A 27,773-nucleotide genomic window follows, 5' to 3' on the forward strand; every position below is an offset into this window, starting at 1 on the left:
GGCAAAATAGGGGACAGGTGTGAAAGAGTAAATGAGGTCGTTAGGAGAATGAGAAACAGCTGGGAGCAGGAACGGAACGATAGAGAGAGAGAAAGAGGGAAAGAACCTAATAAGACCAGCAGAGGGAAGCACAGGGACAAGACATGATGAAAGACAAAACATGACAGTACCCCCCCACTCACCGAGCGCCTCCTGGCGCACTCGAGGAGGAACCCTGGCGGCAACGAAGGAAATCATCAATCAACGAACGGTCCAGCACGTCCCGAGATGGAACCCAACTCCTCTCCTCAGGACCGTAACCCTCCCAATCCACTAAGTACTGGTGACCACGTCCCCGAGAACGCATGTCCATGATCTTACGTACCTTGAAAATAGGAGCGCCCTCGACAAGGACGGGGGGGGGGGGGGGGAAGACGAACGGGGGCGCGAAGAAAAGGCTTGACACAAGAGACATGGAAGACAGGGTGGACGCGACGAAGATGTCGCGGAAGAAGCAGTCGCACAGCGACAGGATTGACGACCTGAGAGACACGGAACGGACCAATGAACCGCGGAGTCAACTTGCGAGAAGCTGTCGTAAGGGGAAGGTTACGAGTGGAAAGCCACACTCTCTGACCGCGACAATACCTAGGACTCCTAATCCTACGTCTATTGGCGGCTCTCACAGTCTGCGCCCTGTAACGGCAAAGTGCAGACCTGACCCTCCTCCAGGTGCGCTCACAACGTTGGACAAAAGCCTGAGCGGAGGGAACGCTGGACTCGGCGAGCTGGGACGAGAACAGAGGAGGCTGGTACCCAAGACTACTCTGAAACGGAGATAGCCCGGTAGCAGACGAAGGAAGCGAGTTGTGAGCGTACTCAGCCCAGGGGAGCTGTTCTGCCCAAGACGCAGGGTTTCGAAACGAAAGGCTGCGTAATATGCGACCAATCGACTGATTGGCCCTTTCTGCTTGACCGTTAGACTGGGGATGAAACCCGGAAGAGAGACTGACAGAAGCACCAATCAAACGACAGAACTCCCTCCAAAACTGTGACGTGAATTGCGGACCTCTGTCTGAAACGGCGTCTAACGGGAGGCCATGAATTCTGAACACATTCTCAATGATGATTTGTGCCGTCTCCTTAGCGGAAGGAAGCTTAGCGAGGGGAATGAAATGTGCCGCCTTAGAGAACCTATCGATAACCGTAAGAATCACAGTCTTCCCCGCAGACGAAGGCAGACCGGTAATAAAGTCTAAGGCGATGTGAGACCATGGTCGAGAAGGAATGGGAAGCGGTCTGAGACGACCGGCAGGAGGAGAGTTACCTGACTTAGTCTGCGCGCAGTCCGAACAAGCAGCCACGAAACGGCGCGTGTCCCGCTCCTGAGTAGGCCACCAAAACCGCTGGCGAATAGAAGCAAGCGTACCCCGAACGCCGGGATGGCCAGCTAACTTGGCAGAGTGAGCCCACTGAAGAACAGCCAGACGAGTAGAGACAGGAACGAACAGAAGGTTACTAGGACAAGCGCGCGGCGACGCAGTGTGAGTGAGTGCTTGCTTTACCTGTCTCTCAATTCCCCAGACAGTCAACCCGACAACACGCCCTTCAGGGAGAATCCCCTCGGGGTCGGTAGAAGCCACAGAAGAACTAAAGAGACGGGATAAGGCATCAGGCTTGGTGTTCTTATTTCCCGGACGATAGGAAATCACGAACTCGAAACGAGCGAAAAACAACGCCCAACGAGCCTGACGTGCATTAAGTCGTTTGGCAGAACGGATGTACTCAAGGTTCTTATGGTCAGTCCAAACGACAAAAGGAACGGTCGCCCCCTCCAACCACTGTCGCCATTCGCCTATGGCTAAGCGGATGGCGAGCAGTTCGCGGTTACCCACATCATAGTTGCGTTCCGATGGCGACAGGCGATGAGAAAAGTAAGCGCAAGGATGGACCTTATCGTCAGACTGGAAGCGCTGAGACAGAATGGCTCCCACGCCCACCTCTGAAGCGTCAACCTCGACAATGAATTGTTTAGTGACGTCAGGAGTAACAAGGATAGGGGCGGATGTAAAACGCTTCTTGAGGAGATCAAAAGCTCCCTGGGCGGAACCGGACCACTTAAAGCAAGTCTTGACAGAAGTCAGAGCTGTGAGAGGGGCAGCCACTTGACCGAAATTACGAATGAAACGCCGATAGAAATTAGCGAAACCGAGAAAGCGCTGCAACTCGACACGTGACTTAGGAACGGGCCAATCGCTGACAGCCTGGACCTTAGCGGGATCCATCTGAATGCCTTCAGCGGAAATAACAGAACCGAGAAATGTGACAGAGGAGACATGAAAGGCGCACTTCTCAGCCTTCACGTAGAGACAATTCTCTAAAAGGCGCTGGAGTACACGTCGAACGTGCTGAACATGAATCTCGAGTGACGGTGAAAAAATCAGGATATCGTCAAGGTAAACGAAAACAAAAATGTTCAGCATGTCTCTCAGTACATCATTAACTAATGCCTGAAAGACAGCTGGAGCATTAGCGAGACCGAACGGCAGAACCCGGTATTCAAAATGCCCTAACGGAGTATTAAACGCCGTTTTCCACTCGTCCCCCTCTCTGATGCGTACGAGATGGTAAGCGTTACGAAGGTCCAACTTAGTAAAGAACCTGGCTCCCTGCAAAATCTCGAAGGCCGACGACATAAGGGGAAGCGGATAACGATTCTTAACCGTAATGTCATTCAGCCCTCGATAATCCACGCAGGGGCGCAGAGTACCGTCCTTCTTCTTAACAAAGAAAAATCCCGCTCCGGCGGGAGAGGAAGAAGGCACCACGGTACCGGCGTTGAGAGAAACAGACAGATAATCCTCGAGAGCCTTACGTTCGGGAGCCGACAGAGAGTATAGTCTACCCCGAGGGGGAGTGGTCCCCGGAAGGAGATCAATACAACAATCATACGACCGGTGAGGAGGAAGGGAGCTGGCTCTGGACCGACTGAAGACCGTGCGCAGATCATGATATTCCTCCGGCACTCCTGTCAAATCACCAGGTTCCTCCTGAGTAGAGGGGACAGAAGACACAGGAGGGATAGCAGACATTAAACACTTCACATGACAAGAAACGTTCCAGGATAGGATAGAATTACTAGACCAATCAATAGAAGGATTATGACATACTAGCCAGGGATGACCCAAAACAACAGGTGTAAAAGGTGAACGAAAAATCAAAAAGGAAATGGTCTCACTGTGGTTACCAGATACTGTGAGGGTTAAAGGTAGTGTCTCACATCTGATACTGGGGAGAAGACTACCATCTAAGGCGAACATGGGCGTGGGCTTCCCTAACTGTCTGAGAGGAATGTCATGTTTCCGAGCCCATGCTTCGTCCATAAAACAACCCTCAGCCCCAGAGTCTATCAAGGCACTGCAGGAAGCAGCTGAACCGGTCCAGCGTAGATGGACCGACAAGGTAGTACAGGATCTTGATGGAGAGACAGGAGTAGTAGCGCTCACCAGTAGCCCTCCGCTTACTGATGAGCTCTGGCTTTTACTGGACATGACATGACAAAATGTCCCGCAGAACCGCAATAGAGGCAAAGGCGGTTGGTGATTCTCCGTTCCCTCTCCTTAGTCGAGATGCGAATACCTCCCAGCTGCATGGGCTCAGTCTCTGAGCCGGTGGGAGGAGATGGTTGAGATGCGGAGAGGGGAAACACCGTTAACGCGAGCTCTCTTCCACGAGCTCGGTGACGAAGATCTACCCGTCGTTCTATGCGGATGGCGAGTGCAATCAAAGAGTCCACGCTGGAAGGAACCTCCCGGGAGAGAATCTCATCCTTAACCTCAGCGTGAAGTCCCTCCAGAAAACGAGCGAGCAACGCCGGCTCGTTCCAGTCACTGGAGGCAGCAAGAGTGCGAAACTCTATAGAGTAATCCGTTATGGATCGATCACCTTGACATAGGGAAGCCAGGGCCCTGGAAGCCTCCTTCCCAAAAACTGAACGATCAAAAACCCGTATCATCTCCTCTTTAAAGTTCTGATAATCGTTAGAACACTCAGCCCTTGCCTCCCAGATAGCTGTGCCCCACTCCCGAGCCCGACCAGTAAGGAGTGATATGACGTAAGCGATCCGAGCTCTCTCTCTTGAGTACGTGTTGGGCTGGAGAGAGAACACAATATCACACTGGGTGAGAAAGGAGCGACACTCAGTGGGCTGCCCAGAGTAACATGGTGGGTTATTAACCCTAGGTTCCGGAGACTCGGAAGACCAGGAAGTAGCTGGTGGCACGAGATGAAGACTCTGAAACTGTCCAGAGAGATCGGAAACCTGAGCGGCCAGGGTCTCAACGGCATGACGAGCAGCAAACAATTCCTGCTCGTGTCTGCCGAGCATTGCTCCCTGGAACTCGACGGCAGTGTTGAGAGAATCCATAGTCGCTGGGTCCATCTTGGTCGGATTCTTCTGTTATGCTGGTGAATGAGGACCCAAAAGCGACGTAATAGTAACAGAGTCTTTATTCCAGTAATAAACAAATAATGATTCTCCTGGATATTATCAATGGTCAATCCAAAACAGGAACTGAAATCCTCTCGTCAATAGAGAGGAACGACTGGAGACGCGACCACAGACTGCAGGTCGCTTCAGGAAGGCACTGGCCGTAGCTGACATAGACACCTGCTCACACGCAGCATCTGAAGAAGGCAAAGAACACGACAGGGCGGAACAAGGACACAGGAACAGCAAACATCAAACAAGAATCCGACAAGGACAGAAGCGGAAAACAGAGGGAGAAATAGGGACTCTAATCAGAGGGCAAAATAGGGGACAGGTGTGAAAGAGTAAATGAGGTCGTTAGGAGAATGAGAAACAGCTGGGAGCAGGAACGGAACGATAGAGAGAGAGAAAGAGGGAAAGAACCTAATAAGACCAGCAGAGGGAAGCACAGGGACAAGACATGATGAAAGACAAAACATGACACGTATAGTAGCAGCCTATAGTATAGTAGTAGCCTACAGTATTATAGTATAGTAGTAGCCTATAGTATAGTAGTAGCCTATAGTATAGTAGTAGCCTACAGTATTATAGTATAGTAGTAGCCTATAGTATAGTAGTAGCCTACAGTATTATAGTATAGTAGTAGCCTACAGTATAGTCGTATAGTAGTAGCCTATAGTAGAATATTAAATTAGCAGCATATAATAGTACAGCATAGTAGTAGCCTATTAATAGTATAGCAGTATAGTATAGTAGTATGGTGGTAATCTATAGTAGTATCCTATAGAAGTATATTAAATTAGCAGCCTACAGTAGTATAGTAGTTGCATAGTAGTAGTATAGTAGACTAGTAAAGTAGCATAGTAGCAGCCAATAGTAGTATAGTATAGTAGTAGCATGTAGTAGGATGGTATAGTAGCAGCATATAGTATAGCAGTATAGTAGCAGCCTATAGTATAGTAGCATAGCACAGTAGTATAGTATAGTAGTATAATGGCAGCCTATAGTATGGCAGTATAGTAGTAGCCTATATTAGTATAGTAAAGCAGTAGCCATTAGTAGTAAAGTATAGTAGTATCCTATTAATAGCATAGCAGTGTAGTATAGTAGTAGCATATAGTAGTAGCCTATCGTATAGTAGCATAGTAATAGCCTATAGTATAGTAGTATAGTAGTAGCATATAGTAGTAGCCCACAGTATATCAGTATTATAGTATAGTAGTAGCCTATTGTATAGCAGTAGCCTATAGTAGTGTAGTATTGTAGTAGCCTACAGTATGGTCGCATGGTAGCATTGTAGTGTACCGTAGTAGTAGCCTATAGTATAGTGGCAGCCCATAGTACTATAATAGAGTATAATAGCATAGCAGTAGCCTATGGTATAGTAGTAGTATAGCACAATAGTATGGTAGAGTAGTAGTCTATAGTATAGTAGTGGTCTACAGTGGTATAGTAGTTGCCTATAGTATAGTAGTAGCCTATAGTATAGTAGTAACCCATTATATAGTAGTATAGTAGTAGCCTATAGCATAGCAGTATTGTGGTGCAGTATAGTAGTATAGTATGGCATTAGTCTATAGTAGTGCTTTAGTCTAGGCTAGTAGTAGCCCATAGTATAGTAGTACTGTAGTGTAGTATTGTAGCAGCATGTAGTATATCCTATAGTATAGCAGCACCGTAGTGTAGTAGTATAGTAGTAACCTATACTATAGTAGTATAGTAGCATTGTGGTGTGGTATGGTAGCAGCATATAGTATTGTAGCGCCTATAGTAATATAGTAGCAGCACATAGTATAGTAGCATAGTACAGTGGTATAGTATAGTAGCAGCCTATAGAATCATAGAATAGTATAGTTGTAGCCCATAGTATGGTAGTATATTATAGTAGTATAGTAAAGTACGGCATAGTATAGTAGTATGGCATAGTATAGTGGTGGCCTATATGAGTATAGTATAGTAGCATATTATAGTAGTAGCCTATGGTATAATATAGTTGCAGCCTATAGTAGTATAGTACAGTTGTATAGTAGTAGCCTATATTAGTATAGCTGCATAGTATCGTAGTATCCTAGAGTATAATAGTTTAGTATAGGAGTATAGTGTGGCGGCAGCCTATAGTATAGTAGTATAGTATAGTCGTAGCCTACAGTATTGTCGAATATTAGTAGCCTATAGAATAATAGTATAATATAGTAGTATAGTAGTAACCTATTGTATGGTATTATAGTACAGTAGTGACCTATAGTATTATAGTTTAGTAGTATCCTATAGTGGTATAGTATAGTAGCAGCCTATAGTAGTATAGCATAGTTGTATAGTAGTATCCTATAGTATAGTATAGTAGTAGCCTATAGTAGTATAGTAGCAGCCTATAATAATATAGTATGGTATGGTATAGTATAGTGGTAGTCTATAGTGTAATATAATATTATAGTAGTATTGTATAGTATGGTATAGTATAGTAGTAGCCTATATCATTGTAGTAGCCTATATTAGTATAGTATAGTAGTATAGTATTAGCTTATATTATAGTAGTATGATATAGTAGTAGCCTATAGCATAGTAGTATACTATGGTAGTAGCCTATATTATAGTAGTATAGTATAGTAGTAGCCTGTAGTAGTATAGTAGTGTAGTATGGTATGGTATAGCAGTAGACTATAGTAGTATAGCATGGTATAGTAATGGCCCATAGTAGTATGGTATAGTAGCGTAGTATAGTAGTAGCCTATAGTATAGCAGTATAGTAGTAGCATATAGTAGTATAGTAAATCAGTAGCCATTAGTAGTATAGTATAGTAGTAGCCTATTAATAGCATATTAGTGTGGTATAGTAGTATAGTAGTATCCTATAGTAGTATAGTATAGTAGTATCCTATTGTATAGTAGCATAGTAATATCCTATGGCATAGTAGTATATTATAGTAGTAGCCTATAGTATAATAGTATAGTATCATAGTGTAGTATGGTATGGTAGCGGCCTATAGTATAATAGTATAGTATAGTAGTATAGTATGACATAGTATAGCAACCGCCTATATTAATATGGCATAACATCGTAGTATAGTAGTATTCTATAGTATAGCATGGTAGTATAGTAGCAGCCTATAGTATAGTAGCATAGTATGGCAGCAGCCTATATTATAGTATTGTGGTAACCTATAGTAGTATAGTATGGTGTAGTATGGTATAGTATAGCAGTACCCCACAGTAGTATAGTATAGTGTGGTATAGTATGGTATAGTGGTATGCTATAGTAGTATAGTATAGTTGCATAGTATGCTATTAGCCTAAAGTATAGTAGTAGCCTATATCAGTGTAGTAGCCTATAGGCTCTAGTAGGCTCTACTAGCCTAAAGTATAGTATAGCAGTATCCTATAGGAGTATAGTATAGTAGCAGCCTATTGTATAGTGGTAAAGTATAGTAGTAGCCTATAGTGTAGTAGTATTGTAGCATAGTATAGTAGTAGCATATAGTATAGTAGTAGCCCATAGTGGTATAGTATAGTTGTAGCCTATATTAGTATATTATAGTAGTATAATATAATAGTAGCCTATATTCGTACAATGTAGTATAGTAGTCGCCTATAGTGTAGCAATATAGTACAGTAGCAGCCTATGGTATAGCAGTATAGTATAGTAGTACCCCATAGTATAGTAGTATATCACAGTAGAAATATATAGTATAGTAGTATTGTAGTATTGTTGTGTAGTATAGTATGGTAGTATAGTAGTGGTGGAAAAAGTACCCTGTCATACTTGAGTAAAAGTAAAGATACCTTAATAGAAAATAACTCAAGTAAAAGTAAAAGTCACCCAGTAAAATCTTCTTGAGTAAATGTATAAAAGTATTTGGTTTTAAGTATAAAAAGTAAAAAAAAAAAAAATTAAATTCCTTATATTAAGCAAACCAGATGGCACCATTTTCTTGTCCAACATTCAGTAAAAATGTACAAACAAATCATGTGTGTTTAGAGAGTCCTCCAGATCAGAGGCAGTAGGGATGACCAGGGATGTTTTCTGTTTAGAGAGTCCTCCAGATCAGAGGCAGTAGGGATGACCAGGGATGTTTTCTGTTTAGTGAGTCCACCAGATCAGAGGCAGTAGGGATGACCAGGGATGTTCTCTGTTTAGAGAGTCCTCCAGATCAGAGGCAGTAGGGATGACCAGGGATGTTCTTTGTTTAGTGAGTCCACCAGATCAGAGGCAGTAGGGATGACCAGGGATGTTCTCTGTTTAGTGAGTCCACCAGATCAGAGGCAGTAGAGATGACCAGGGATGTTTTCTGTTTAGTGAGTCCACCAGATCAGAGGCAGTAGGGATGACCAGGGATGTTTTCTGTTTAGTGAGTCCACCAGATCAGAGGCAGTAGGGATGACCAGGGATGTTCTCTGTTTAGTGAGTCCACCAGATCAGAGGCAGTAGGGATGACCAGGGATGTTCTCTGTTTAGTGAGTCCACCAGATCAGAGGCAGTAGGAATGACCAGGGATGTTCTCTGTTTAGTGAGTCCTCCAGATCAGAGGCAGTAGGGATGACCAAGGATGTTCTCTGTTTAGTGAGTCCACCAGATCAGAGGCAGTAGGGATGACCTGGGCTGTTCTCTGTTTAGTGAGTCCACCAGATCAGAGGCAGTAGGGATGACCAGGGATGTTCTCTGTTTAGTGAGTTCACCAGATCAGATCAGAGGCAGTAGGGATGGCCAGGGCTGTTCTCTGTTTAGAGAGTCCACCAGATCAGAGGCAGTAGAGATGACCAGGGATGTTCTCTGTTTAGAGAGTCCACCAGATCAGAGGCAGTAGGGATGACCTGGGCTGTTCTCTGTTTAGAGAGTCCACCAGATCAGAGGCAGTAGGGATGACCAGGGATGTTCTCTGTTTAGTGAGTCCTCCAGATCAGAGGCAGTAGGGATGACCAGGGATGTTCTCTGTTTAGTGAGTCCTCCAGATAAGAGGCAGTAAGGATGAACAGGGATGTTCGGTTGATAAGTGCGTGAATTTTACTATTTTCCTGTCCTGCTAAGCATTCAAAATGTATCAAGTACTTTTCAAAAAAGTAGAATATTTTCTATAGGAATGTAGTGAAGTAAAAGTAAAAGTAGTAAAAAATATAAATAGTAAAGTAAAGTACAGATACACCAAAAACTAAAAAGTATTTTTACTTAAGTACTTTACACCACTGTAGTATAGTATAGTAGTATAGTCATTTTGTGGACACTGATTTTATTAAAGACACATGAAAGATTATTGCAGAGGTTGAGATATGATATGATAGCAGCACACCTGAATAGGGAATTCCTTGATGACAGAAGAGAGCATAGGGTCTTGGTTGACGTCCAGTTTACATCCTGTAGCCAGCCATATCCTGTCCCCAGTCCAAGTCTCACAGCCATTCTGTCCACACAGTGACAGTCTCCACACCTGGCTTTCATAGCACCACTTAGCTTCAGTCACCTGTAGAACACAACAGGTCATGAATCCATAACCACTGTTCACCGTGAATACCTTGACTCTACTTTCTCTCTTTCACCAGATTGTATTATTTTATGTTTCCAAATGTTACTTCTCCACTGCGACCCCCAGGGCGGACAGAGGTCGTGTGTGCCTGGGGGTCACAGTAGAGAGGGTGGACAGAGGTCGTGTGTGCCTGGGGGTCACAGTAGAGAGGGTGGACAGAGGTCGTGTGTGCCTGGGGGTCACAGTAGAGAGGGAGGACAGAGGTCGTGTGTCCCTGGGGGTCACAGTAGAGAGGGTGGACAGAGGTCGTGTGTGCCTGGGGGTCACAGTAGAGAGTGTGGACAGAGGTAGTGTGTGCCTGGGGGTCACAGTAGAGAGGGCGGACAGAGGTCGTGTGTGCCTGGGGGTCACAGTAGAGAGGGTGGACAGAGGTCGTGTGTGCCTGGGGGTCACAGTAGAGAGGGTGGACAGAGGTCGTCTGTGCCTGGGGGTCACAGTAGAGAGGGTGGACAGAGGTCGTGTGTGCCTGGGGGTCACAGTAGAGAGTGTGGACAGAGGTAGTGTGTGCCTGGGGGTCACAGTAGAGAGGGCGGACAGAGGTCGTGTGTGCCTGGGGGTCACAGTAGAGAGGGTGGACAGAGGTCGTGTGTGCCTGGGGGTCACAGTAGAGAGGGTGGACAGAGGTCGTGTGTGCCTGGGGGTCACAGTAGAGAGGGTGGACAGAGGTCGTGTGAGCCTGGGGGTCACAGTAGAGAGGGTGGACAGAGGTCGTGTGTGCCTGGGGGTCACAGTAGAGAGGGTGGACAGAGGTCGTGTGTGCCTGGGGGTCACAGTAGAGAGGGTGGACAGAGGTAGTGTGAGCCTGGGGGTCACAGTAGAGAGGGTGGACAGAGGTCGTGTGTGCCTGGGGGTCACAGTAGAGAGGGTGGACAGAGGTAGTGTGTGCCTGGGGGTCACAGTAGAGAGGGTGGACAGAGGTCGTGTGTGCCTGGGGGTCACAGTAGAGAGGGTGGACAGAGGTCGTGTGTGCCTGGGGGTCACAGTAGAGAGGGTGGACAGAGGTCGTGTGTGCCTGGGGGTCACAGTAGAGAGGGTGGACAGAGGTTGTGTGAGCCTGGGGGTCACAGTAGAGAGGGTGGACAGAGGTCGTGTGTGCCTGGGGGTCACAGTAGAGAGGGTGGACAGAGGTCGTGTGAGCCTGGGGGTCACAGTAGAGAGGGTGGACAGAGGTCGTGTGTGCCTGGGGGTCACAGTAGAGAGGGTGGACAGAGGTCGTGTGAGCCTGGGGGTCACAGTAGAGAGGGTGGACAGAGGTCGTGTGTGCCTGGGGGTCACAGTAGAGAGGGTGGACAGAGGTCGTGTGTGCCTGGGGGTCACAGTAGAGAGGGTGGACAGAGGTAGTGTGAGCCTGGGGGTCACAGTAGAGAGGGTGGACAGAGGTCGTGTGTGCCTGGGGGTCACAGTAGAGAGGGTGGACAGAGGTCGTGTGTGCCTGGGGTCACAGTAGAGAGGGTGGACAGAGGTCGTGTGTGCCTGGGGGTCACAGTAGAGAGGGTGGACAGAGGTCGTGTGAGCCTGGGGGTCACAGTAGAGAGGGTGGACAGAGGTCGTGTGTGCCTGGGGGTCACAGTAGAGAGGGTGGACAGAGGTCGTGTGTGCCTGGGGGTCACAGTAGAGAGGGTGGACAGAGGTCGTGTGTGCCTGGGGGTCACAGTAGAGAGGGTGGACAGAGGTCGTGTGAGCCTGGGGGTCACAGTAGAGAGGGTGGACAGAGGTCGTGTGTGCCTGGGGGTCGCAGTAGAGAGGGTGGACAGAGGTTGTGTGAGCCTGGGGGTCACAGTAGAGAGGGTGGACAGAGGTTGTGTGTGCCTGGGGGTCGCAGTAGAGAGGGTGGACAGAGGTAGTGTGTGCCTGGGGGTCACAGTAGAGAGGGTGGACAGAGGTTGTGTGAGCCTGGGGGTCACAGTAGAGAGGGTGGACAGAGGTAGTGTGTGCCTGGGGGTCAAGGTAGAGAGGGTGGACAGAGGACGTGTGTGCCTGGGGGTCACAGTAGAGAGGGTGGACAGAGGTAGTGTGTGCCTGGGGGTCACAGTAGTATTCATATTATTGATATCTATTTACCTAGCAGTATTATTCTGACTAGTACTATTACAATATTGTTGTTATTTCTGTACCTGGCAGTATGCTCGGACAGACAGCTGTCCAGTCTGGATGTAGGGCTGCAGAGCTGCGTAGGCCTCAGGTGTAACTGCCCCTCCCTTCCTGGCCTGTCTGATCATGGCCAGTCTCTTATGGACGCTGCTCTCGTTGTAGAACTGGCGCAGGTAGGCCAGGCCGTCCATCTTGATGCCATGCTCCACATGGGAGTACCGCCCCACCAGGCTCTCCACGTCACCCACGTCAAACTGCTTCAGCTGGGGGAGAGGGCCGAGGCAGAGGGGTTTGGGGTTGGAGATCATGGTGGTCTGACTATAACAGTCTCTTAACATCAAACTGCTTCAGCTGGGGGAGAGGGCCGAGGCAGAGGGGTTTGGGGTTGGAGATCATGGTGGTCTGACTATAACAGTCTCTTAACATCAAACTGCTTCAGCTGGGGGAGAGGGCCGAGGCAGAGGGGTTTGGGGTTGGAGATCATGGTGGTCTGACTATAACAGTCTCTTAACATCAAACTGCTTCAGCTGGGGGAGAGGGCCGAGGCAGAGGGGTTTGGGGTTGGAGATCATGGTGGTCTGACTATAACAGTCTCTTAACATCAAACTACTTCAACTGGGGGAGAGGCCCGATGCAGGGGGGGGGGGGGGGGGCTCAGCTGGGAGGGGGGGGGGGCACTCTGGAAATGCGATGTACTTCTAGAGTATATTTTTTTAAACATGTCTAAAAATGAACAAAATCAAAAAGGGTACTTTTGAGATATTCATATTATTAGTTTGAATGTTGAATAAACTCATGTGTAAATTTGTATTTCACAATATAGACAAACTATATTAAATACATATAAAAATAGTCCATATTTTAGAGCACTCTATGAAGAGTGTAATGACACCAAGATGTTGTCTGTATCATGTATGGTTCACAGATCATAGGGTCTGACAGGAGGCATGTATAGGTCTAAAAAGGCCATTTTCACCAGGATTTTCAAAACAATGTTTTGTGCTACAAATGTAAAAGCATATTAAAACCTCCTTGATCCTCCAAATGAAGTTTCTATGTGATAATTTCCAGAACTAACAAGTTTCCCCTTCAGGAGGAAGGGAAGATAATTGGGACATGGCCATAGATCTAAACAGAAACAGACCTGTAAGTGTTTGCGCATCACCCAGGTCACATGACTGGCTCCTTGTTGCAGAGCGATGGAGATGACGTGAGCGCTAGTCAGGCCTCCACCAACCACCACCACCCTCTGGCCAGGCTCACACACCACATGGGGACCTGCTGGATGGAGACAGAGTTAGTGACACCATGCAGGGACCTACTGGATGGAGACAGAGTTAGTGACACCACATAGAGACCTGCTGGATGGAGACAGAGTTACTGACACCACATAGAGACCTGCTGGATGGAGACAGAGTTAGTGACACCACATAGAGACCTGCTGGATGGAGACAGAGGTAGTGACACCACATAGAGACCTGCTGGATGGAGACAGAGTTAGTGACACCACATAGAGACCTGCTGGATGGAGACAGAGTTAGTGACACCATGCAGGGACCTGCTGGATGGAGACAGAGTTAGTGACACCACATAGAGACCTGCTGGATGGAGACAGAGTTAGTGACACCATGCAGGGACCTGCTGGATGGAGACAGAGTTAGTGACACCACATAGAGACCTGCTGGATGGAGACAGAGTTAGTGACACCATGCAGGGACCTGCTGGATGGAGACAGAGTTAGTGACACCACATAGAGACCTGCTGGATGGAGACAGAGTTAGTGACACCATGCAGGGACCTGCTGGATGGAGACAGAGTTAGTGACACCATGCAGGGACCTGCTGGATGGAGACAGAGTTACTGACACCACATAGAGACCTGCTGGATGGAGACAGAGTTACTGACACCACATAGAGACCTGCTGGATGGAGACAGAGTTAGTGACACCATGCAGGGACCTGCTGGATGGAGACAGAGTTAGTGACACCACATAGAGCCCTGCTGGATGGAGACAGAGTTAGTGACACCACATAGAGACCTGCTGGATGGAGACAGAGTTAGTGACACCATGCAGGGACCTGCTGGATGGAGACAGAGTTAGTGACACCATGCAGGGACCTGCTGGATGGAGACAGAGTTAGTGACACCACATAGAGACCTGCTGGATGGAGACAGAGTTAGTGACACCACATAGAGACCTGCTGGATGGAGACAGAGTTAGTGACACCATGCAGGGACCTGCTGGATGGAGACAGAGTTAGTGACACCACATAGAGACCTGCTGGATGGAGACAGAGTTAGTGACACCACATAGAGACCTGCTGGATGGAGACAGAGTTAGTGACACCATGCAGGGACCTGCTGGATGGAGACAGAGTTAGTGACACCACATAGAGACCTGCTGGATGGAGACAGAGTTAGTGACACCATGCAGGGACCTGCTGGATGGAGACAGAGTTAGTGACACCACATATAGACCTGCTGGATGGAGACAGAGTTAGTGACACCATGCAGGGACCTGCTGGATGGAGACAGAGTTAGTGACACCATGCAGGGACCTGCTGGATGGAGACAGAGTTAGTGACACCACATAGAGACCTGCTGGATGGAGACAGAGTTAGTGACACCACATAGAGACCTGCTGGACGGAGACAGAGTTAGTGACACCATGCAGGGACCTGCTGGATGGAGACAGAGTTACTGACACCACATAGAGACCTGCTGGATGGAGACAGAGGTAGTGACACCACATAGGGACCTGCTGGATGGAGACAGAGTTAGTGACACCACATAGAGACCTGCTGGATGGAGACAGAGTTAGTGACACCACATAGAGACCTGCTGGATGGAGACAGAGGTAGTGACACCACATAGGGACCTGCTGGATGGAGACAGAGTTAGTGACACCACATAGAGACCTGCTGGATGGAGACAGAGTTAGTGACACCATGCAGGGACCTGCTGGATGGAGACAGAGTTACTGACACCACATAGAGACCTGCTGGATGGAGACAGAGGTAGTGACACCACATAGGGACCTGCTGGATGGAGACAGAGTTAGTGACACCACATAGAGACCTGCTGGATGGAGACAGAGTTAGTGACACCACATAGAGACCTGCTGGATGGAGACAGAGGTAGTGACACCACATAGGGACCTGCTGGATGGAGACAGAGTTAGTGACACCACATAGAGACCTGCTGGATGGAGACAGAGGTAGTGACACCACATAGAGACCTGCTGGATGGAGACAGAGGTAGTGACACCATGCAGGGACCTGCTGGATGGAGACAGAGTTAGTGACACCACATAGAGACCTGCTGGATGGAGACAGAGTTAGTGACACCATGCAGGGACCTGCTGGATGGAGACAGAGTTAGTGACACCACATATAGACCTGCTGGATGGAGACAGAGTTAGTGACACCATGCAGGGACCTGCTGGATGGAGACAGAGTTAGTGACACCATGCAGGGACCTGCTGGATGGAGACAGAGTTAGTGACACCACATAGAGACCTGCTGGATGGAGACAGAGTTAGTGACACCACATAGAGACCTGCTGGATGGAGACAGAGTTAGTGACACCATGCAGGGACCTGCTGGATGGAGACAGAGTTACTGACACCACATAGAGACCTGCTGGATGGAGACAGAGGTAGTGACACCACATAGGGACCTGCTGGATGGAGACAGAGTTAGTGACACCACATAGAGACCTGCTGGATGGAGACAGAGTTAGTGACACCACATAGAGACCTGCTGGATGGAGACAGAGGTAGTGACACCACATAGGGACCTGCTGGATGGAGACAGAGTTAGTGACACCACATAGAGACCTGCTGGATGGAGACAGAGTTAGTGACACCACATAGAGACCTGCTGGATGGAGACAGAGGTAGTGACACCACATAGAGACCTGCTGGATGGAGACAGAGGTAGTGACACCACATAGGGACCTGCTGGATGGAGACAGAGTTAGTGACACCACATAGAGACCTGCTGGATGGAGACAGAGTTAGTGACACCACATAGAGACCTGCTGGATGGAGACAGAGTTAGTGACACCACATAGAGACCTGCTGGATGGAGACAGAGTTAGTGACACCACATAGAGACCTGCTGGATGGAGACAGAGTTAGTGACACCACATAGAGACCTGCTGGATGGAGACAGAGTTAGTGACACCACATAGAGACCTGCTGGATGGAGACAGAGTTAGTGACACCATGCAGGGACCTGCTGGATGGAGACAGAGTTAGTGACACCACATAGAGACCTGCTGGATGGAGACAGAGTTAGTGACATCATGCAGGGACCTGCTGGATGGAGACAGAGTTAGTGACACCACATAGAGACCTGCTGGATGGAGACAGAGTTAGTGACACCATGCAGGGACCTGCTGGATGGAGACAGAGTTAGTGACACCACATAGAGACCTGCTGGATGGAGACAGAGTTAGTGACACCACATATAGACCTGCTGGATGGAGACAGAGTTAGTGACACCATGCAGGGACCTGCTGGATGGAGACAGAGTTAGTGACACCATGCAGGGACCTGCTGGATGGAGACAGAGTTACTGACACCACATAGAGACCTGCTGGATGGAGACAGAGTTACTGACACCACATAGAGACCTGCTGGATGGAGACAGAGTTAGTGACACCATGCAGGGACCTGCTGGATGGAGACAGAGTTAGTGACACCACATAGAGCCCTGCTGGATGGAGACAGAGTTACTGACACCACATAGAGACCTGCTGGATGGAGACAGAGTTAGTGACACCACATAGAGCCCTGCTGGATGGAGACAGAGTTAGTGACACCACATAGAGACCTGCTGGATGGAGACAGAGTTAGTGACACCATGCAGGGACATGCTGGATGGAGACAGAGTTAGTGACACCACATAGAGACCTGCTGGATGGAGACAGAGTTAGTGACACCATGCAGGGACCTGCTGGATGGAGACAGAGTTAGTGACACCACATAGGGACCTGCTGGATGGAGACAGAGTTAGTGACACCATGCAGGGACCTGCTGGGTGGAGACAGAGTTAGTGACACCATGCAGGGACCTGCTGGATGGAGACAGAGTTAGTGACACCACATAGAGACCTGCTGGATGGAGACAGAGGTAGTGACACCACATAGAGACCTGCTGGATGGAGACAGAGTTAGTGACACCACATAGAGACCTGCTGGATGGAGACAGAGTTAGTGACACCACATAGAGACCTGCTGGATGGAGACAGAGTTAGTGACACCACATAGAGACCTGCTGGATGGAGACAGAGTTAGTGACACCATGCAGGGACCTGCTGGATGGAGACAGAGTTAGTGACACCACATAGAGACCTGCTGGATGGAGACAGAGTTAGTGACACCACATAGAGACCTGCTGGATGGAGACAGAGTTACTGACACCACATAGAGACCTGCTGGATGGAGACAGAGTTAGTGACACCATGCAGGGACCTGCTGGATGGAGACAGAGTTAGTGACACCACATAGAGACCTGCTGGATGGAGACAGAGTTAGTGACACCATGCAGGGACCTGCTGGATGGAGACAGAGTTAGTGACACCACATATAGACCTGCTGGATGGAGACAGAGTTAGTGACACCATGCAGGGACCTGCTGGATGGAGACAGAGTTAGTGACACCATGCAGGGACCTGCTGGATGGAGACAGAGCTAGTGACACCACATAGAGACCTGCTGGATGGAGACAGAGTTAGTGACACCACATAGAGACCTGCTGGATGGAGACAGAGTTAGTGACACCATGCAGGGACCTGCTGGATGGAGACAGAGTTACTGACACCACATAGAGACCTGCTGGATGGAGACAGAGGTAGTGACACCACATAGGGACCTGCTGGATGGAGACAGAGTTAGTGACACCACATAGAGACCTGCTGGATGGAGACAGAGTTAGGGACACCACATAGAGACCTGCTGGATGGAGACAGAGGTAGTGACACCACATAGGGACCTGCTGGATGGAGACAGAGTTAGTGACACCACATAGAGACCTGCTGGATGGAGACAGAGTTAGTGACACCACATAGAGACCTGCTGGATGGAGACAGAGGTAGTGACACCACATAGAGACCTGCTGGATGGAGACAGAGGTAGTGACACCACATAGGGACCTGCTGGATGGAGACAGAGTTAGTGACACCACATAGAGACCTGCTGGATGGAGACAGAGTTAGTGACACCACATAGAGACCTGCTGGATGGAGACAGAGTTAGTGACACCACATAGAGACCTGCTGGATGGAGACAGAGTTAGTGACACCACATAGAGACCTGCTGGATGGAGACAGAGTTAGTGACACCACATAGAGACCTGCTGGATGGAGACAGAGTTAGTGACACCACATAGAGACCTGCTGGATGGAGACAGAGTTAGTGACACCATGCAGGGACCTGCTGGATGGAGACAGAGTTAGTGACACCACATAGAGACCTGCTGGATGGAGACAGAGTTAGTGACACCATGCAGGGACCTGCTGGATGGAGACAGAGTTAGTGACACCACATAGAGACCTGCTGGATGGAGACAGAGTTAGTGACACCATGCAGGGACCTGCTGGATGGAGACAGAGTTAGTGACACCACATAGAGACCTGCTGGATGGAGACAGAGTTAGTGACACCATGCAGGGACCTGCTGGATGGAGACAGAGTTAGTGACACCATGCAGGGACCTGCTGGATGGAGACAGAGTTACTGACACCACATAGAGACCTGCTGGATGGAGACAGAGTTACTGACACCACATAGAGACCTGCTGGATGGAGACAGAGTTAGTGACACCATGCAGGGACCTGCTGGATGGAGACAGAGTTACTGACACCACATAGAGACCTGCTGGATGGAGACAGAGTTACTGACACCACATAGAGACCTGCTGGATGGAGACAGAGTTAGTGACACCATGCAGGGACCTGCTGGATGGAGACAGAGTTAGTGACACCACATAGAGCCCTGCTGGATGGAGACAGAGTTAGTGACACCACATAGAGACCTGCTGGATGGAGACAGAGTTAGTGACACCATGCAGGGACCTGCTGGATGGAGACAGAGTTAGTGACACCATGCAGGGACCTGCTGGATGGAGACAGAGTTAGTGACACCATGCAGGGACCTGCTGGATGGAGACAGAGTTAGTGACACCACATAGAGACCTGCTGGATGGAGACAGAGGTAGTGACACCACATAGGGACCTGCTGGATGGAGACAGAGTTAGTGACACCACATAGAGACCTGCTGGATGGAGACAGAGTTAGTGACACCACATAGAGACCTGCTGGATGGAGACAGAGGTAGTGACACCACATAGGGACCTGCTGGATGGAGACAGAGTTAGTGACACCACATAGAGACCTGCTGGATGGAGACAGAGTTAGTGACACCACATAGAGACCTGCTGGATGGAGACAGAGGTAGTGACACCACATAGAGACCTGCTGGATGGAGACAGAGGTAGTGACACCATGCAGGGACCTGCTGGATGGAGACAGAGTTAGTGACACCACATAGAGACCTGCTGGATGGAGACAGAGTTAGTGACACCATGCAGGGACCTGCTGGATGGAGACAGAGTTAGTGACACCACATATAGACCTGCTGGATGGAGACAGAGTTAGTGACACCATGCAGGGACCTGCTGGATGGAGACAGAGTTAGTGACACCATGCAGGGACCTGCTGGATGGAGACAGAGTTAGTGACACCACATAGAGACCTGCTGGATGGAGACAGAGTTAGTGACACCACATAGAGACCTGCTGGATGGAGACAGAGTTAGTGCCACCATGCAGGGACCTGCTGGATGGAGACAGAGTTACTGACACCACATAGAGACCTGCTGGATGGAGACAGAGGTAGTGACACCACATAGGGACCTGCTGGATGGAGACAGAGTTAGTGACACCACATAGAGACCTGCTGGATGGAGACAGAGTTAGTGACACCACATAGAGACCTGCTGGATGGAGACAGAGGTAGTGACACCACATAGGGACCTGCTGGATGGAGACAGAGTTAGTGACACCACATAGAGACCTGCTGGATGGAGACAGAGTTAGTGACACCACATAGAGACCTGCTGGATGGAGACAGAGGTAGTGACACCACATAGAGACCTGCTGGATGGAGACAGAGGTAGTGACACCACATAGGGACCTGCTGGATGGAGACAGAGTTAGTGACACCACATAGAGACCTGCTGGATGGAGACAGAGTTAGTGACACCACATAGAGACCTGCTGGATGGAGACAGAGTTAGTGACACCACATAGAGACCTGCTGGATGGAGACAGAGTTAGTGACACCACATAGAGACCTGCTGGATGGAGACAGAGTTAGTGACACCACATAGAGACCTGCTGGATGGAGACAGAGTTAGTGACACCACATAGAGACCTGCTGGATGGAGACAGAGTTAGTGACACCATGCAGGGACCTGCTGGATGGAGACAGAGTTAGTGACACCACATAGAGACCTGCTGGATGGAGACAGAGTTAGTGACACCATGCAGGGACCTGCTGGATGGAGACAGAGTTAGTGACACCACATATAGACCTGCTGGATGGAGACAGAGTTAGTGACACCATGCAGGGACCTGCTGGATGGAGACAGAGTTAGTGACACCACATAGAGACCTGCTGGATGGAGACAGAGTTAGTGACACCATGCAGGGACCTGCTGGATGGAGACAGAGTTAGTGACACCATGCAGGGACCTGCTGGATGGAGACAGAGTTACTGACACCACATAGAGACCTGCTGGATGGAGACAGAGTTACTGACACCACATAGAGACCTGCTGGATGGAGACAGAGTTAGTGACACCATGCAGGGACCTGCTGGATGGAGACAGAGTTAGTGACACCACATAGAGCCCTGCTGGATGGAGACAGAGTTACTGACACCACATAGAGACCTGCTGGATGGAGACAGAGTTAGTGACACCATGCAGGGACCTGCTGGATGGAGACAGAGTTAGTGACACCACATAGAGCCCTGCTGGATGGAGACAGAGTTAGTGACACCACATAGAGACCTGCTGGATGGAGACAGAGTTAGTGACACCATGCAGGGACATGCTGGATGGAGACAGAGTTAGTGACACCACATAGAGACCTGCTGGATGGAGACAGAGTTAGTGACACCATGCAGGGACCTGCTGGATGGAGACAGAGTTAGTGACACCACATAGGGACCTGCTGGATGGAGACAGAGTTAGTGACACCATGCAGGGACCTGCTGGGTGGAGACAGAGTTAGTGACACCATGCAGGGACCTGCTGGATGGAGACAGAGTTAGTGACACCACATAGAGACCTGCTGGATGGAGACAGAGGTAGTGACACCACATAGAGACCTGCTGGATGGAGACAGAGTTAGTGACACCACATAGAGACCTGCTGGATGGAGACAGAGTTAGTGACACCACATAGAGACCTGCTGGATGGAGACAGAGTTAGTGACACCACATAGAGACCTGCTGGATGGAGACAGAGTTAGTGACACCATGCAGGGACCTGCTGGATGGAGACAGAGTTAGTGACACCACATAGAGACCTGCTGGATGGAGACAGAGTTAGTGACACCACATAGAGACCTGCTGGATGGAGACAGAGTTACTGACACCACATAGAGACCTGCTGGATGGAGACAGAGTTAGTGACACCATGCAGGGACCTGCTGGATGGAGACAGAGTTAGTGACACCACATAGAGACCTGCTGGATGGAGACAGAGTTAGTGACACCATGCAGGGACCTGCTGGATGGAGACAGAGTTAGTGACACCACATATAGACCTGCTGGATGGAGACAGAGTTAGTGACACCATGCAGGGACCTGCTGGATGGAGACAGAGTTAGTGACACCATGCAGGGACCTGCTGGATGGAGACAGAGTTAGTGACACCACATAGAGACCTGCTGGATGGAGACAGAGTTAGTGACACCACATAGAGACCTGCTGGATGGAGACAGAGTTAGTGCCACCATGCAGGGACCTGCTGGATGGAGACAGAGTTACTGACACCACATAGAGACCTGCTGGATGGAGACAGAGGTAGTGACACCACATAGGGACCTGCTGGATGGAGACAGAGTTAGTGACACCACATAGAGACCTGCTGGATGGAGACAGAGTTAGTGACACCACATAGAGACCTGCTGGATGGAGACAGAGGTAGTGACACCACATAGGGACCTGCTGGATGGAGACAGAGTTAGTGACACCACATAGAGACCTGCTGGATGGAGACAGAGTTAGTGACACCACATAGAGACCTGCTGGATGGAGACAGAGGTAGTGACACCACATAGAGACCTGCTGGATGGAGACAGAGGTAGTGACACCACATAGGGACCTGCTGGATGGAGACAGAGTTAGTGACACCACATAGAGACCTGCTGGATGGAGACAGAGTTAGTGACACCACATAGAGACCTGCTGGATGGAGACAGAGTTAGTGACACCACATAGAGACCTGCTGGATGGAGACAGAGTTAGTGACACCACATAGAGACCTGCTGGATGGAGACAGAGTTAGTGACACCACATAGAGACCTGCTGGATGGAGACAGAGTTAGTGATACCACATAGAGACCTGCTGGATGGAGACAGAGTTAGTGACACCATGCAGGGACCTGCTGGATGGAGACAGAGTTAGTGACACCACATAGAGACCTGCTGGATGGAGACAGAGTTAGTGACACCATGCAGGGACCTGCTGGATGGAGACAGAGTTAGTGACACCACATAGAGACCTGCTGGATGGAGACAGAGTTAGTGACACCATGCAGGGACCTGCTGGATGGAGACAGAGTTAGTGACACCACATAGAGACCTGCTGGATGGAGACAGAGTTAGTGACACCATGCAGGGACCTGCTGGATGGAGACAGAGTTAGTGACACCATGCAGGGACCTGCTGGATGGAGACAGAGTTACTGACACCACATAGAGACCTGCTGGATGGAGACAGAGTTACTGACACCACATAGAGACCTGCTGGATGGAGACAGAGTTAGTTACACCATGCAGGGACCTGCTGGATGGAGACAGAGTTAGTGACACCACATAGAGCCCTGCTGGATGGAGACAGAGTTACTGACACCACATAGAGACCTGCTGGATGGAGACAGAGTTAGTGACACCATGCAGGGACCTGCTGGATGGAGACAGAGTTAGTGACACCACATAGAGCCCTGCTGGATGGAGACAGAGTTAGTGACACCACATAGAGACCTGCTGGATGGAGACAGAGTTAGTGACACCATGCAGGGACATGCTGGATGGAGACAGAGTTAGTGACACCACATAGAGACCTGCTGGATGGAGACAGAGTTAGTGACACCATGCAGGGACCTGCTGGATGGAGACAGAGTTAGTAACACCACATAGGGACCTGCTGGATGGAGACAGAGTTAGTGACACCATGCAGGGACCTGCTGGGTGGAGACAGAGTTAGTGACACCATGCAGGGACCTGCTGGATGGAGACAGAGTTAGTGACACCACATAGAGACCTGCTGGATGGAGACAGAGGTAGTGACACCACATAGAGACCTGCTGGATGGAGACAGAGTTAGTGACATCACATAGAGACCTGCTGGATGGAGACAGAGTTAGTGACACCACATAGAGACCTGCTGGATGGAGACAGAGTTAGTGACACCACATAGAGACCTGCTGGATGGAGACAGAGTTAGTGACACCATGCAGGGACCTGCTGGATGGAGACAGAGTTAGTGACACCACATAGAGACCTGCTGGATGGAGACAGAGTTAGTGACACCATGCAGGGACCTGCTGGATGGAGACAGAGTTAGTGACACCATGCAGGGACCTGCTGGATGGAGACAGAGTTAGTGACACCATGCAGGGACCTGCTGGATGGAGACAGAGTTAGTGACACCACATAGAGACCTGCTGGATGGAGACAGAGTTAGTGACACCACATAGAGACCTGCTGGATGGAGACAGAGTTAGTGACACCATGCAGGGACCTGCTGGATGGAGACAGAGTTAGTGACACCACATAGAGACCTGCTGGATGGAGACAGAGTTAGTGACACCACATAGAGACCTGCTGGATGGAGACAGAGTTACTGACACCACATAGAGACCTGCTGGATGGAGACAGAGTTAGTGACACCATGCAGGGACCTGCTGGATGGAGACAGAGTTAGTGACACCACATAGAGACCTGCTGGATGGAGACAGAGTTAGTGACACCATGCAGGGACCTGCTGGATGGAGACAGAGTTAGTGACACCACATAGAGACCTGCTGGATGGAGACAGAGTTAGTGACACCATGCAGGGACCTGCTGGATGGAGACAGAGTTAGTGACACCATGCAGGGACCTGCTGGATGGAGACAGAGTTAGTGACACCACATAGAGACCTGCTGGATGGAGACAGAGTTAGTGACACCACATAGAGACCTGCTGGATGGAGACAGAGTTAGTGACACCATGCAGGGACCTGCTGGATGGAGACAGAGTTACTGACACCACATAGAGACCTGCTGGATGGAGACAGAGGTAGTGACACCACATAGGGACCTGCTGGATGGAGACAGAGTTAGTGACACCACATAGAGACCTGCTGGATGGAGACAGAGTTAGTGACACCACATAGAGACCTGCTGGATGGAGACAGAGGTAGTGACACCACATAGGGACCTGCTGGATGGAGACAGAGTTAGTGACACCACATAGAGACCTGCTGGATGGAGACAGAGTTAGTGACACCACATAGAGACCTGCTGGATGGAGACAGAGGTAGTGACACCACATAGAGACCTGCTGGATGGAGACAGAGGTAGTGACACCACATAGGGACCTGCTGGATGGAGACAGAGTTAGTGACACCACATAGAGACCTGCTGGATGGAGACAGAGTTAGTGACACCACATAGAGACCTGCTGGATGGAGACAGAGTTAGTGACACCACATAGAGACCTGCTGGATGGAGACAGAGTTAGTGACACCACATAGAGACCTGCTGGATGGAGACAGAGTTAGTGACACCACATAGAGACCTGCTGGATGGAGACAGAGTTAGTGACACCACACTGACTCTTAACAGGAACAGAATGTCCAACACAAATAAGTACTAAGTAAATAAGTGAATTTCAATTCAATTCAAGGGGCTTTATTGGCATTGGAAACATGTGTTAACATTGCCAAAGCAAGTGAGGTAGATAATATACAAAAGTGAAATAAACAATAAAAATGAACAGTAAACATTACACATACAGAAGTTTCAAAACAATAAAGACATTACAAATGTCATATTATGTATATTTACAGTGTTGTAACAATGTACAAATGGTTAAAGTACAAAAGGGAAAATAAATAAACATAAATATGGGTTGTATTTACAATGGTGTTTGTTCTTCACTGGTTGACCTTTTCTTGTGGCAACATGTTACAAATCTTGCTGCTGTGATGTCACACTGTGGTATTTCACCCAGTAGATATGGGAGTTTATCAAAATTGGGTTTGTTTTTGAATTCTTTGTGGATCTGTGTAATTTGAGGAAATATGTGTCTCTAATATGGTCATACATTTGGCAGGAGGTTAGGAAGTGCAGCTCAGTTTCCACCTCATTTTGTGGGCAGTGAGCACATAGCCTGTCTTCTCTTGAGAGCCATGTCTGCCTACGGCGGCCTTTCTCAATAGCAAGGCTATGCTCACTGAGTCTGTACATAGTCAAAGCTTTCCTTAAGTTTGGGTCAGTCACAGTGGTCAGGTATTCTGCGACTGTGTACTCTCTGTTTAGGGCCAGTTTTTTTGTTAATTCTTTCCAATGTGTCAAGTAATTATCTTTTTGTTTTCTCATGATTTGCTTGGGTCTAATTGTGCTTCTTCTACATATTTCTACATATGATAACTCAAACAGATGCCCAGTCAGTGTGATATTACAGTATTGCAGCCTTTGGCTTGACAGCATGTCATGTCACCTCAACACCAGGAGAGGGCATTATAGTACAGTGTCATCTCATGTCACCTCTAAACCAGGAGAGGGCATTATAGTACAGTATCATGTCATGTCACCTCTAAACCAGGAGAGACCATTATAGCACAGTGTCATGTCACCTCTAAACCAGGAGAGACCATTATAGCACAGTGTCATGTCATGTCACCTCTACACCAGGAGAGGGCATTATAGTACAGTGTCATGTCATGTCACCTCTACACCAGGAGAGGGCATTATAGTACAGTGTCATGTCATGTCATCTCTACACCAGGAGAGGCCATTATTGTACAGTGTCATGTCATGTCACCTCAACACCAGGAGAGGGCTATATAGTACAGTATCATGTGGAGACATATGGTCCATCTATACAGATGTGTGACTTCCATAGCTTTCAATACCAGAGGATTCTCATCTCAACCCACCTGATGAGAGAGAAGAAGAACTCTCTTCCTGTTCCTGGTTCTGGCTTCTTGGTTCCTGTTGCCGTGCTGACCGTGAGGCGGGGTGGTGGTGCATGAGCTGCACGGTGTGCTGCAGGCGTTCCTCAGGGTAGCTCTCCGCTATGGACGACACCCAGAATGGAATGTTGGCCATCTGGGCACGGGTCGGCCCAGTCGCCATGACTACCCGCCTTGCCTCGAGGACGTCCCCGTTCTGAAGGAACACCCTGAATGATGTCACAATTCCTTCTGACATGACAGGGGTCAGTCTGTCCACTGTGCCCTTTGTCAGGACACTGTCCAGGCCATATTTGTCCACCTGGATAGAGCCATGTCGTTGTAGTTATTTTGTTCAGGATGATTTGAGTTAATGGCTAATAGATTACATGCACACACATATTACATTATATTTCACAAGTTCATAGATTTTAATGAACAACTACAGTGGCAAGAAAAAGTATGTGAACCCTTTGGAATTACCTGGATTTCTGCATAAATTGGTCATCAAATTTGATCTGATCGTCATCTAAGTCTCAATAATAGACAAACATAGTGTGCTTAAACTAATAACACACAAATTATTGCATTTTTCTTGTCTATATTGAATACATAATTTAAACATTCACAGTGTAGGTAGGAAAAGTATGTGAACCCCTAGGCTAATGACTTCTCCAAAAGATAATTGGAGTCAGGAGTCAGTTAACCTGGAGTCCAATCAATGAGACGAGATTGGAGATGTTGGTTAGAGCTGACCTGCCCTTTAAAAAACACTCACAAAATTTGAGTTTGCTATTCACAAGAGGCATTGCCGGATGTGAACCATGCCTCGAACAAGAGAGATCTCAGAAGACCTAAGATTAAGAATTGTTGACCTGCATAAAGCTGGAAAGGGTTACAAAAGTATCTCTAAAATTCTTGATGTTCATCAGTCCACGGTAAGACAAATTGTCTATAAATGGAGAAAGTTCAGCACTGTTGCTACTCTCCCCAGGAGTGGCCGTCCTGCAAAGATGACTGCAAGAGCACAGAGCAGAATGCTCAATGAGGTTAAGAAGAATCCTAGTGTGTCAGCTAAAGACTTACAGAAATCTCTGGAACATGCTAACATCTCTGTTGACGAGTCTACGATACGTAAAGCACTAAACAAGAATGGTGTTCATGGGAGGACACCACGGAAGAAGCCACTGCTGTCCGAAAAAAACATTGCAGCATATCGGAAGTTTGCAAAAGTGCACCTGG

The 27,773-nt window shown here is 48.6% G+C and overlaps 1 protein-coding gene across 1 annotated transcript in view; it reads right to left on the reverse strand.

Moving 5' to 3' along the window:
* Positions 1–27,773, reverse strand: part of LOC120039973 — a 32,267-nt gene that overhangs the window by 1,341 nt on the left and 3,153 nt on the right. The window contains exons 4-7 of the mRNA XM_038985290.1: positions 26,517–26,853; positions 13,220–13,353; positions 12,099–12,338; positions 9,751–9,921 (exon numbers count right to left, since the gene is read on the reverse strand). Coding sequence (XP_038841218.1) covers positions 9,751–9,921; positions 12,099–12,338; positions 13,220–13,353; positions 26,517–26,853 — 882 coding nt within the window. The remainder of the gene's footprint in view (positions 1–9,750; positions 9,922–12,098; positions 12,339–13,219; positions 13,354–26,516; positions 26,854–27,773) is intronic.

Source organism: Salvelinus namaycush, unplaced genomic scaffold (assembly GCF_016432855.1).
Source record: "Salvelinus namaycush isolate Seneca unplaced genomic scaffold, SaNama_1.0 Scaffold315, whole genome shotgun sequence".
In the NCBI taxonomy this organism is placed as follows: Eukaryota; Metazoa; Chordata; class Actinopteri; order Salmoniformes; family Salmonidae; genus Salvelinus; species Salvelinus namaycush.